Here is a 12,714-nt window from a genome sequence, read left to right as displayed (position 1 = left end):
TCCAATGGTAATGCTTGGAAGGAAGCTCAGAGCAAGAAATGATATTGTCTCTTAAGTCTAATTATACCAAATGCCTGAAAGTGTGAAGTCATATATTGCTGAGACCACTCCTGCTATTGAACCTGACAAGACGGAGTGGAAACCCTGAGATATCCCATCATATGACATGACGATGGATTGGGCTGATTATCTGAGACTGGATGAGACTCCAGGAAATGTGTCAGTATCTTCGATTCTTATTTTTCAGGTTACATCTACCATAATGTGATGTGTTATAACACTGGCATTATTGAAAAGATAATGCCAATATTGATCATCAAATGTATTGGGGGGCTTCCCTGGTGGCGCAGTGGTTGAGAGTCCGCCTGCCGATGCAGGGGACGCGGGTTCGTGACCCGGTCCGGGAAGATACCATGTGCCGCGGAGCGGCTGGGCCTGTGAGCCATGGCCGCTGAGCCTGCGCGTCCGCGTCCGGAGCCTGTGCTCCGCAACGGGAGAGGCCACAGCAGCAAGAGGCCCGCGTACCGCAAAAAAAAAAAAAAAAAAAAAAAAATGTATTGGGAAATTGAGTTTAATAGCTTCCTATCCTTACTCCACATTGACTCCTCCAAGTGTTGCTGTATCTGTTATGCTCAGTCAGGTATGTTCCTTTTGCTATAAAAGATCCCATGATCAAAGACCAGGGAGTAGCCTATGATATATAAAGGATGTATCTGGTCTTGGGGAGGGGGGCTGGTAAAGAGCTTCCTAAACCCTTGGAATTTCCAGAGTGAGAGGGGTATCTTTGTTATGCTAATGAGTGGGGGTGGCTAGAGAACTTCAGGATGAGGGCTGGTCACCACACGATTAGAGGGCTAAAACTTTCAGCCACCTGACCTCCAGGGAGACGAAGGGAGCTGGCCATTGAGTTCAATCTCATAGCCAGTGACTTAATCAACTGTGCCTACATAATAAAACTCTTGATACAAAATTCAGGACAGCCAAGTCCTGGGGGAGCCTCCTAGTTGGTGAACATATTGATGTGCTGGGAGGATGACGTGCCGGGGTTCCACGAGGAGGAGACGGCATGGAAGCTCTGTGTCTCCCACTTCCCCCCAGCTCTCTCCTTCCTCCTAGACCCTGCTCTATGCATCTCTTCCATTTGGCTGTTCCTAAGTTGTATCTTTTACAATAAAATTGTAATAGAAAATGTTTCGGTGAGCTTGGTGAATATTCTAGTGAATTATCAAACCTAAAGGGAGGTGGTAAGAACCCACAAATTTGGAGCCACGTCGGAGAGATGTGGGTATCCTGGGGTCCCCACTAGCGACTGGCAACTGAAATAAGGGCAGTCTAGCTGAGGATTTTTCCCTTTAACTTGTGCGACCTACACTAACTCTGGGTAGTGTCAGAATTGAATTGAATGGTAGGGCACCTAGCTGGTTATCAGAGAATTGGTAGAAGGCAGACACATTTCATTATATTTTTTCTTTTTAAATTGTAGTAAAATAAACATAATATAAAGTTTACTCTTTTGACCATCTTTTTTTAAACTTTCTATTGTCATATAACATAATATAGAAAACACATATAAATGTATAAGTACAACTTATAAGTAAACCCTCAATCATATTTCACAAACTGACACACCTTTGTACCTGGCATCTGGATGAAGAACAGAACATTCCAACATTCCAGAAAGAAAAAGGAATATGTTGAAAAGATAGGAACATTTTCATTAAAGAAAAACTAGATATATTAATTAAAATGGGGGTGAGAGAGGTAATCACTTTCCCATGCATATGCCTATGCCCACTCTATAATACACCATTTCCAAAAATGGCTTCATGGAAGAATTTCTAAGGATTATTTGTGTCAATGTTAAAAAGCTTTGTGATAATAATAGTTTGGGGACATACTGAATTAAGGCTAGTCAAACAGATTGATAATTTAAGGAGATTTTCACAAATTCAGACTCTAGGGCCTAGTGCCTAAACATTCTCGAGTCAGAAAAGGAATGAGGAAAATATTTCTTGCCCATTCTAGATATATTTCTAAAATTATGGTAAACATATATAACAAAATTTACCATTTTAACCATTTTCAAGTGTACAATTCAGTGGCATTACGTACATTTCCAATGTTGGGCAACCATCACCACTATCCATTTCCACAACTCATTCATGCCAGACAGGAATTCTGAACTTACTAAACAATAGCTCCCCAATTTTCCCTCCCACAGTCCCTGGCAACCACTATTCATTCACCTTTCTGACTCAGTGAACTCGCCTATTTTTGGTATCTCATGTCAGTGGGATCATACAATGTGTGACCTTTTGTGTCTGGCTTATTTCACTTAGCATAGTATTTTCAAGGTTCATCCATGTTGTAGCACGTATCAGAATTTCATTCTCTTTAAAGGCTGGATAATATTCCACTGTGTGTAAATACCACATATTGTTTATCCATTCATCTGTTGATGGCCGTCTTTTTTTGCCCACCATTTTGCTATTGTGAATACTGCTGCTATGAACATTGGTATACAAGTATATGTATTATTTTATACTTTCATAAGTCAAGCTTCATTTTTTGTTGTTGTATAAATAAACTTTTGGAGCACTTTACAATTGAGATCAAATAGAAATTAATGATGACATACATTTGAAAGAGTCCAATGTTTTATTATCAGCATTAATATTGTTCATACTGAAGATTCAGGGATAAAATAATGGACAGAAAACTGGAATGTAAGCAATACTACATAGATGCATCATAAATATATAGGATGTTTTGCTAATTATTGGACTAAAAATATAAAAGATGAAATTACATCAATTATTTTGTGCTTAGTCTTTCTGAATATTCTTTTGGTATTAAATACACAGCGAGTGCTTATACTTAGAGATTCTGCCTTTTTTTAAGCAAGGAGAACAAGCTTATCCTTGGTTAATCAGAATCAGTTTCAAAAGGTAAAACTTCTTAAAGGTAAGCATGGCATTTAGTGCATAAGACCAATATTCTTGCTGGGCTGGCTGCTTGAGGATCGCTCTCGTTCTTTAGTAATTTCCATCTCAATTTTGGCTTTGATTTTTTCCCAATCTATTTCAAGCTGCAGTAGAAGAAAAGAAGAAACATGCATATATAGTATAAGACATCTTTGTTTAATGCAAAGTAACTAAGAGTAAACAAAAACAGAACGCATGACTTCCAAAACATTTGAGAAAAAAGAGGGCAGGAAAGAAAAGTTAAGAAGAGATAATGCTCCCCCCAAAATGAAATAGCGTTAAGAATAAGACCTAATAGAACAATTATCACAATAAAAAGCAAAGACTCTCATTGTGATACCAAAGACCAAAATCTGGTTGTAGCTATTTATAAAAGGCACATCTAAAGTGTCCCATGGAGCCTTGGGATTCTGTTCCGGTGCCTCAGCTTCGAGGAGGTAGGGGCGAGTGAAGATGGACTGCTCTCCTCCAAACAAGGGGGAGAATGAACTGGGCTCCATTTTTGAAACAGTAGGCCATGTTTCAAATGGGTCAACTCTTCACTGCTTTTATACTGACGTTTCCATTAGGAGCCTACCTATGGAGAAAGATAGGGGAGCATCTGCTTTCCCAGAGCATACTCTGCAAAAGGGGCTCCTTCTCAACTCTTAAAATAATATGAAGACTTGGTGGTAAGAAAATGACGAGGGCTTCCCTGGTGGCGCAGTGGTTAAGAATCCGCCTGCCAATACAGGGGACACGGGTTCAAACCCTGGTCCAGGAAGATCCCACATACCACGGAGCAACTAAGCCCGTGTGCCACAACTACCAAGCCTGTGCTCTAGAGCCTGCGAGCCACAACTACTGAGCTTGCACGCCACAACTACTGAAGTCCGTGTGCCTAGAGCCCGTGCTCCGCAGCAAGAGAAGCCACCACAGCGAGAAGCCCGCACACTGCAACAAAGAGTAGCTCCCGCTCGCTGCAACTAGAGAAAGCCCGCGCACAGCAACAAAGACCCAACGCAGCCAAAAATAAATAAATAAAATAAATAAATTTATGAAGAAAATGATGAAAAGATATTAGAGGAAGTAGTGGGAAAGCAAGGCTGAAAGACACATAAAAAGAATAACTGAAAAGTGATAATATTTTTATCTGTTTTCAGCCAACCACCAGACCCCGCCAAAATCCAGCCCTGCCCCTCCACTAAATCAACAGACATAGTGTTAGGAATGGACTCTGCTCTGAATTCAATAAACAATTTCTTTAGGAAAAAGCCTTCTACTATTTTTAAAAGTTTGGATATCACTAATTAAGGAATGTGTGTCCTCTCAGGCAAGACATGGGAAAAACTGGGTCCTACCTAAAACTAACTCTGATTTACTTTGAAATAAACCCAAACTCCTGAGATTGAGCCCAAAGTGAACAGGTTTTCACCTCCATGTAGGGGAGCTGAGTGGAATAAGCAGCATTAAAGCAGACTGCGTTACTACTTGCTGCCTGAACAGATTTACCTTAAGTAACTGAGACTAATTTAACCTTAACAGGACTTCACGCCTCTTTTATTTTGTGTTGGAAGTAGGTAGAATTAAGTATTTGGTTCTTTTTTATTCCAATATCCTTTCTCTAAATTCCTGTGAAGTAATTTGTGGATATATTTTAGATAATCATTCCATATACTTGTCTATAATACATAAAATTGATGAATTAAAAGAATCCCTTTACTCATAGAAGATGAAAGTCTGTGCTCAGATGCAAGTGACAGCTTATCAAAAGGCAGAGCAAATGTCAGGTTATTTGAAAGACTCATTTTTCAATCAGGTCAGAACTTGATGTTTTTAAATGGCAAAACAACTCGTCTAAGAAAACATTTGCAAAGAGAAAGACAAAACTTGATGAATGCCTTGGCCTTCTTCCAGGCTTAAATTGACTTACATATGTTCTTCAAATCAATCACAATAAAACCATATATTGATGATACACTAAACAACTGTTGCTCAGCTGCACCAGAAGTGCATCAAGCAGATTGATGACATCTATATTAGTTACTTGTTATAGTACAAATGAGGGTGTCAGTTGACAGCTATCCTACTGAAAATAAATGTTTCACTTTCACTCTGGCATTTGTCCAGTTTTAGAACAATGTTCTCCTGATAATTTAGTCTCTGGAATAGAGTATTTTTAATAGTGAGTTTTAGATAAGGATGTACTCATGACAGCTGTCAAGTGACTTCTACACTAAAACACATCCTTTTCTAGTCTAGGGAGTGTTAATACTACTTGGCGCTTCTTATTCTAGTCCCTAGTTGGTCAATTCTTCTTATTCACATAATAATAATTTTAAAATCATAGCAAATGGCTCTCCATCCTCTACCCCATCTCTCTTACTCTCAGCTGAAAATCAGCTTCCTACTTTACAGAGAATATAGTGGCCATCAGGCATGAATTCACTTAATTTCCTTCGTTTCATAAAAGTAGGGTATCCATCCTTATCTCGTTCCCTTCTGTCTCAGGGCAACCTCTTCACATAAGTCCCTGATCTCGTCTTCTTTGACTCCTCTAGGACCTCGGCCTTCAATTATTACCTACATATTTCAATTTCCTTCTCTTCACTGGCTGCCCCTCATCATCCTTCCCTCTGTATTCTGTCTCCCTACAAGCTACCACCTTCATTCTTCTTTTCATTCCTGACTCTCATCCCCTCCCCACACCACTGTAGTATGACTGTGTTCCCACTACACCTCAGAAGCTTTTCACTAACGCCACCATTAAGTGTTTTAATCCCTCATCCTATACACCTTCTCTATACGACTCAATTGCTCATTCAACGAATATTTAATGCTCACTCTATGGCCAGGATTGCTCTAGGAGCAAGGATTTAGCAGTGAACAAAAAGATAAAAATCACTGTCTTCGTAGAAAGATAAACAAAGACAAGTAATAGTGGTAAAAGTTTTGGAAACAGGGGAGGGAGATAGCGCTGGGGTGGAGTTGGGGGGGATGGGTGTTGTATTTCAAACAGAGTGATCAGAGAAGGCCTCCCTGAGAAGCTGACGTGAAGATGTGATGATGAGTGAGTGACTCTCTGGCTGTATCTGGGGAACAGCATACTAACAGACAGAGGGAAGAAAAAGGTCCTGACGTAGGAGCATCCCCTGGACCTGGCTGACCACCGCTCTTTGAAATATCTCTCTCAGTACAATCTTGTTCTCTTCTGGTTTCTGCTCTCTTTTCTAAATGTCCTCAGTCTTTTGTTTTTCTTTTTCTTTTTCTCCTATATCCTTCCCCTCAGTAACCTCTACTGGGGTTCCAATCACAGCTTTTTCATACTTTCCCTAGGAGATCTCCTCAACTCTCATAGCTTCAACTATTCAACATAGCTTCAACTAAATGGTCATGACCATAAATTTATTTATCTAGCCCTGATTCTTCCTTTATCAACACCCTTTGATGTTCACATTGGTATTTCCAACTGCCCACTAGACATCTCTACCTAGATAGAGGCCACCCCACAGGGATTTCAAACTCAAAACAATGGCCTATTTTCATGTATTCAAACTCAAAAGGTCCAAAACTCATATATGCTCATGTTCCTCTACCAGTCACCAACACTAGGAATGTTGAAGTTGTTCTCAAATGTCTTGCCTTACCTCACCACCTCTCCTACCACCCCCAACCACAATGTTCTATTAATTTTACTGCTACTTTTTCTTACATTAATCCTACAGTCTCCATCTCCTGCTGAGATTATTACAGTAACCTCCTAACTGGTCTCCTAGTCACCACCCTTACCTCTAATCCATCTTCCACATCAGAAGTTATCTTTCAGGTCATTTCCTTGATTACAAACCTCCAAGTCTTTGCACTGTCTCCATTATAAGGTCTATTATCACAGTGTTAAGACTCTTTAATGTCTGGTCCCATCAATATTCCAGCCACCCAGTACCCAGCACTGAGGACCCAGGGCAGTCGCTCTGTACTCCTTCACCATTCTTTCAAGATCCCATGCATTTGCTCTTATTATCATATGCTTTAACTGACTGACAAAATCCTACTCAAGATAATTCCATGGAATAAATAAATAAATTTTAAAAATGAAAACTAACAAATACAAAGTATACAATTTCCAAAGGGGAAAAAAAGGATACTTTGGTGGAAAATTCCAAGTTTCCATTTCCACTTAGGAACTGGGATTGTAAAAGGGAAAAGTGATCACGTCACTTCCATTCAGTATCTTTACATTAATCTTTGGGTAAATCCAATATACCGAATTTGCCCTATGAAACCCTCAGGTCAATCTCCCTTTTGCTCGTCACTCTTTCCCACTTCAGAGCCTTCCCTCTGCCTAGAACACGGCCATCGCCACACCCTCCCCCCACACCCTCAGTCAGCTTCTACTATCCATTCTTTACAGCTCAGCTCAAATAGCAATTGCTTTGCTTAGAAAAATCTGCTGATCCCCCCCCACTCCAGGTCAGGCCTGTCATTCATAAAGTCTTACAGCACTATGTACACTACCTTCGAGGCAATTATCACAACTGGAATGAACAATTAACTGTATAATTAACTATCACCTCCATTTGAATATAAGTTTCACGAGGGTCAGTGTTTGCCAGGTTTACTATTATATCCCAGCCACCAAGGAGAGTACATTGTCTGCAGGAGGTGCTCAGTAAATACTGAATGAATAAAAGGTAACTAATTATCCAGCAAATGAGCTATCACTTAACAATCTCTTGTTATTTTCTCTCCTGTTTTTCCCTCTTTTTTTCTTTCTCCTAGCATAATGCTTTAAACATTTCCTGTCTCTTCTACTTCTCTTCCTGCACAGAGTATGTATTCAGTAGATTGAATGTATTCCTCAAGTGGACTTTATTTGCCAGACTCATAAATTATTTTACAAATACTTACTGAACACCCTTGTAGAGCAAGTATAATGACGCTAATGGGGTTCTCAGAAGATAGTACACCGTGTACGGATCTCAGATTTCCATATTTTAAACTAGAAAGGCCCAAGTAACATTTCAGGGCTCATAAATATGAATGTATGTCAAACTTCACTTCTTATAAACTTTTACGCTATGCGTTGTGAGCCCATTTGAGTTCACCAGATAGGGAGAATAAATTTCTTTTCAAGAATGATCTTTTTCTATTCAATTCTTAGTTCTGAAATAAAGAGTTTATATAATCACAATTTTGGCTAAGATAATTTTTAAGTCAAAGATAATTTTCATCTTAAAATACTGCTTTCTGATTTCTAGTTAACTTCCAAATTACATCTGTGAAGAAGAAAAGTGGGAAACTAGAACATAGTGCCATAGAGACTCAAAGTAACCTATATAGTTTCAGGATGAAAAGAAACCAAAATACCAAAAAAAAGCCGTGTTGTTCTGATTCTCCCACTTTGAACATTTCTACTACTCTTGTGACTGAAGTATCATATGTTAGTTATAGGTGAATACGTATATAATGAAAAAGAAGATATGAATGTTAAGTTTTTAATATCTGAAATATAATTTCCTTGAGGGTAAAAACTATATTTTTTATGTCTTCAAAAGCACCTAATGTGAACACAGTGAAAATAATATTGTTAGTAATGATGATGAAGAGGAAGCAGAGTAGTATTAATCTGCTTAAAAATTATACAATAAAGTAAATTTAAGGTGGGTGCTCATTTTTAACATACTGTCATATTTTCAAAACTGAGACAAAAAAGATGGGGTGACTACTGAATCTCTGGGCTGCTTAGCACTCAGTGCTGGCGGCTGCTGTCATATTCTGTGAATTGAGAGTATAGCCCTCAGAGCTCCCAGGGAAGCCCTCATAGCCCAAACTCCCGAAGGATCCATTTCAGTAGTAAACAGTTCTGAATCACACAAAAAAAATTTTGTGGAGCTTCTACAAAATACATCCCTTTCCACCAAGAAACCCACAACTTGTGTCTATCCTGGATCCAGATGATAAAGTTGCACTGCGGAACTAAGAATGGCCCCAAAGGCTTCATTACCCTGAAAACTGGTCTGAAGTCCAAAAATGTGGTTCATGACACTCAATATTCTAAATACGGCAAACGGATAATGTTGCCTTTAGTAGGTGCCTTCTCTCTACATCTTCTTTCCTCTTCCCAAGCTTCCTCTTATATATTCTGCCCCCTACGATAAATCAGAACATTCCATTTTATTCTATCCCCAAGGAGGAGCACTCCCACAGTCTATAAGCTCCATGAAGACAGAAGCCATATCTGTTTCAACACATAGCATAGTGCCTGGCCTGGAGTTAGTACTCATAAACATTTTTTGAATAAATGAATGACTAAAAGGCTAAAGGAATCAACTAGTTCACAGAGCTGGGAGCAAGGTTGGCCCTGTTTTGGGATTACAAGTCTCTTGAATCTGCATGGCTACAGGTGAGCTCTATTTCTGCCATTTGAGTATACAAGGATCTGGGCAGGTGGCCACAATCTTTTCTGCTCTAGGCGCTGGGACAAACGCCCTTGTTCTGGCTCTCCTGTGTGCTGATACGTACTGGAATGGCTTTTTTCTAATTGGGTTTATAAAACCTTATATTCTGGTAGGAACTTGAGAGGCAAAGGGTTAGCATTCTTTTGTTCTAGGCGGTGAACTCTACCCAGGCCAGGCACCTTTTGAAGTGCAACTGAGCTCCCTAGATAGAATCTGCACAGTGGCAAAGTATCCACTTTCTGGCCAGTGCCCTCTGTGCTTATGCATTTCCCCTGGAGCAGAAAGGGCAGCTGGTAGAAGACAAAATTCAGGAGCTAGAAGCCTTCATCCTTGCCATTTATACTGTTTATCTAAAAATATCAGTTAGCACACAACCTTAACACAAATCGAATATTACAAAACCAGACTTGAGTTAATCAAAACATGGCTGTAAGAGTCCAGAAAAATATTCAGTAATATAATTACATAGTCAAAATAAGACTAACATTGAAAGGCAAAAAGTAGTTTTTTTAGAGATTATGGTAAGAATTATTCAAATTTTGTCGCATTAGGATGAATAATACATACTTATAAAGCATATATATTATTATCAAATACTGCATAATACTTACACCTTCTGCATACTGCAGGTATCGTTTATTAGTTTCCTGTTTACCAAATGTCTCCAAAAACTTTTGTCGGTAGGCCAGCACTGTATCAACATGTGTTTTGTATTTAACAGCTAATTCAAGTGCCCTACGATGAGAAAGAAAACAGATTATCCGCACTGCTGTGTTAGCCTCTACGGGCAGTGGAGTTTCGGGGTGAAAGGGTGGGAGAGTCTATGTTGATCCCTCCACTCCTCCCTCAATACGAAAGGTACGTCATTCCCTACCTTATCCATCTTGCAAATTCCTATTTATACTTCAGGGTCCAGACCAAACATGATCTCTTCTCCCTGACCAGCTCTCCTTGTAGAAATAAATGACCATTATATCTTATCTGTGCTACAGAACATTTTATACATATTATTATTTCAGCTCTGCTTACAGTGTATTGTAACTATTATGAGTCTGTTCCTTCCACTAACCTATACATTTATTGAAGGGAGATCTGGGTTTCATTTCTCTTTGGTGAGTACTACAGAGTGTATGTATCATAAATGTTCATTGAAAAATTCATTGAAATCATAATAAAATTCAAGTGAATGAACTCCCCTAATGTAAGTGGTTCGACTATCTTGACCATTTTTTAAGTCAGTAATGAATTTATTCTGTTCAATGTTCAACTAAATACTGATACCCTTACTTATCCTTATTATTAGTACAGTAAATTAAAAATATTATGAAAATAAAATTTGAGGATAATAAAAGTCTGACAAAATGCCTTTTGCCATTTGATTCTTAGAAAAAGTTAATAGCCATTTAAATTTTATAAGTTAATTAATATCTATCCATGTAACCAAGTTATTTTAAGGTAATATTTTATTTAAATAGCAGACAAGAACTAAATGAATTGCTAAACTCACTGTTATAACACCAAAGGCATAAAATCTATATATTGATAATTTGGAGGGAGATGAAAAGATAATTCTTCAGTTCCAGGCCTATTTTTGCATGTAGGTTTTGGACAGCAACTCAGCCCGTGATCTTATGCATAACTCACATTAGCTGAGCCAGGAACAATCTAGTAGGATATAGCTCTCCTACACTGTTCATTGTTATCCTGTTTTAAAGTATGGGAAACAGTCATCATAATAGTCAACGTACAATATTTCTCAAGTTCTCTTGCTTTCTAATATAACACATGATTTCTGAATAGGCCAGTGATGGTTTATCAGAGCCAACTATTACGAACTTGTTGTTTTAGACAAAACTGACTACTGACTAGAATTTTTGCAATGTGTGACTGTTTAGTAGGAAAATTTGTTTGATTCTTAGCATGCTTTGGTTTGATGTAAACTAAATTGTCACTTTAAAAAGTATTTTAGATATTATGTATGTATTAATTGACAAATGATAGACAATTGAGATATTAAAGACAATATGATAAATTATGAATGTAAGTCATGTATAATACAAATGATAATGTCAAAGTTCAGTACAATGATTTCTTACAAAAATATATTGGCATAAACAATATTGCTAAATCCAAGGATATTTGCTACCCATCACAAACTCCTCACAAAGTTCCCTCATTCCTCTGTGACTTTATGTCTTTCAGAGAAAAAGAAGACACACGGAAAAAATGCAGAGGTATTAGGATACAGAGGAACAAAAGTAGAAAACAAGAGAAGGCAAGAAACGATCTATAGAGGCTCAAAAGATGAGAAACAGAAGTAAAGATGCCTTAATTCTTCTAGCCCTCTCTCACATCAGCCCCCTCTTCATCCCTAAGGCTCTGATTCCCGTGTTGTATGTGTGAGTGGAGACTCTGGTGAACAACCTCGCCGGCACCTCAGAAGTTCCAGTTCCCATTCTTTGTTTATGATTGTACATGATGGGGGAAGGAGTTCTCGACTGTGCAAAACTGGAGGTGTTCTAAGTGGGGAATACATAAGCATCTATTCTGGGTTGGGGCTTTTCAAAAATTCCAAAGAGAGACTTTGTTATGGAACATCAACACGTTTAATTATGTAGAAAGGATAGACTATGATGTCTAATCCTGCATTTATTTTTTTTAAAGATTTTTTCATGTGGACCATTTTTAAAGTCTTTATTGAATTTGTTACAATATCGCTTCTGTTTTATGTTTTGGGTTTTTTGGCTGCGAGGCATGTGGGATCTTAGCTCCCCGAACAGGGATAGAACCCACACCCCCTGCATTGGAAGGCAAAGTCTTAACCACTGGACCGCCAGGGAAGTTCCTAATCCTGCATTTAGATGCTAAGACTTATCTGCTATTACAGTCATTATTATTATTATAAAATACATATTAATTATCTGATTGAAAAGCAATAGCTAAAGTTAAACATTCAAATGATATGCGCTGTTTTAAATGTTCTCTAAAAGCACACACTGGGTAAAAAATGTTTCTCTACCACATTTAGGAGGGAATTTACTCCAAATTATCTAAGAGTTATGGGAACAGTATGTCTCTAGCTTTAAAATGGTTATTCAGCAACCAAACAAATGTAACATTAGATTATGGGGCTGGAAAAACTCCATGTATCCTCTCTGATTTTAAACAGAGGGAAGTTACATTAAAAGATGTTATAACTTCAAAATATAATTTTTTTGCATAACTTGAATGAAGCAGAATCACTTTATATAACTGGTATAAGTAGAAGAACTATTTTTATTAATACTTACATA

The 12,714-nt window shown here is 38.2% G+C and overlaps 1 protein-coding gene across 2 annotated transcripts in view; it reads right to left on the bottom strand.

Annotated features, from left to right (window-relative positions):
* Positions 1-2,703: 2,703 nt before the first annotated feature.
* IFT80 (intraflagellar transport 80) overlaps positions 2,704-12,714 on the bottom strand; it is a 105,231-nt gene continuing 95,220 nt past the window's right edge. For both annotated transcript variants that reach the window (XM_082839898.1, XM_082839899.1), the window contains exons 17-18: positions 10,033-10,156; positions 2,704-3,088 (exon numbers count right to left, since the gene is read on the bottom strand). In XM_082839898.1, coding sequence (XP_082696024.1) covers positions 2,978-3,088; positions 10,033-10,156 — 235 coding nt within the window. In that variant the 3' untranslated portion in view covers positions 2,704-2,977. The remainder of the gene's footprint in view (positions 3,089-10,032; positions 10,157-12,714) is intronic.

This window comes from Leucopleurus acutus (assembly GCF_964270905.1).
Source record: "Leucopleurus acutus genome assembly, chromosome: 5".
Lineage (NCBI taxonomy): Eukaryota > Metazoa > Chordata > Mammalia > Artiodactyla > Delphinidae > Leucopleurus > Leucopleurus acutus.
This window is presented reverse-complemented; position numbering and strand designations above follow the sequence as displayed.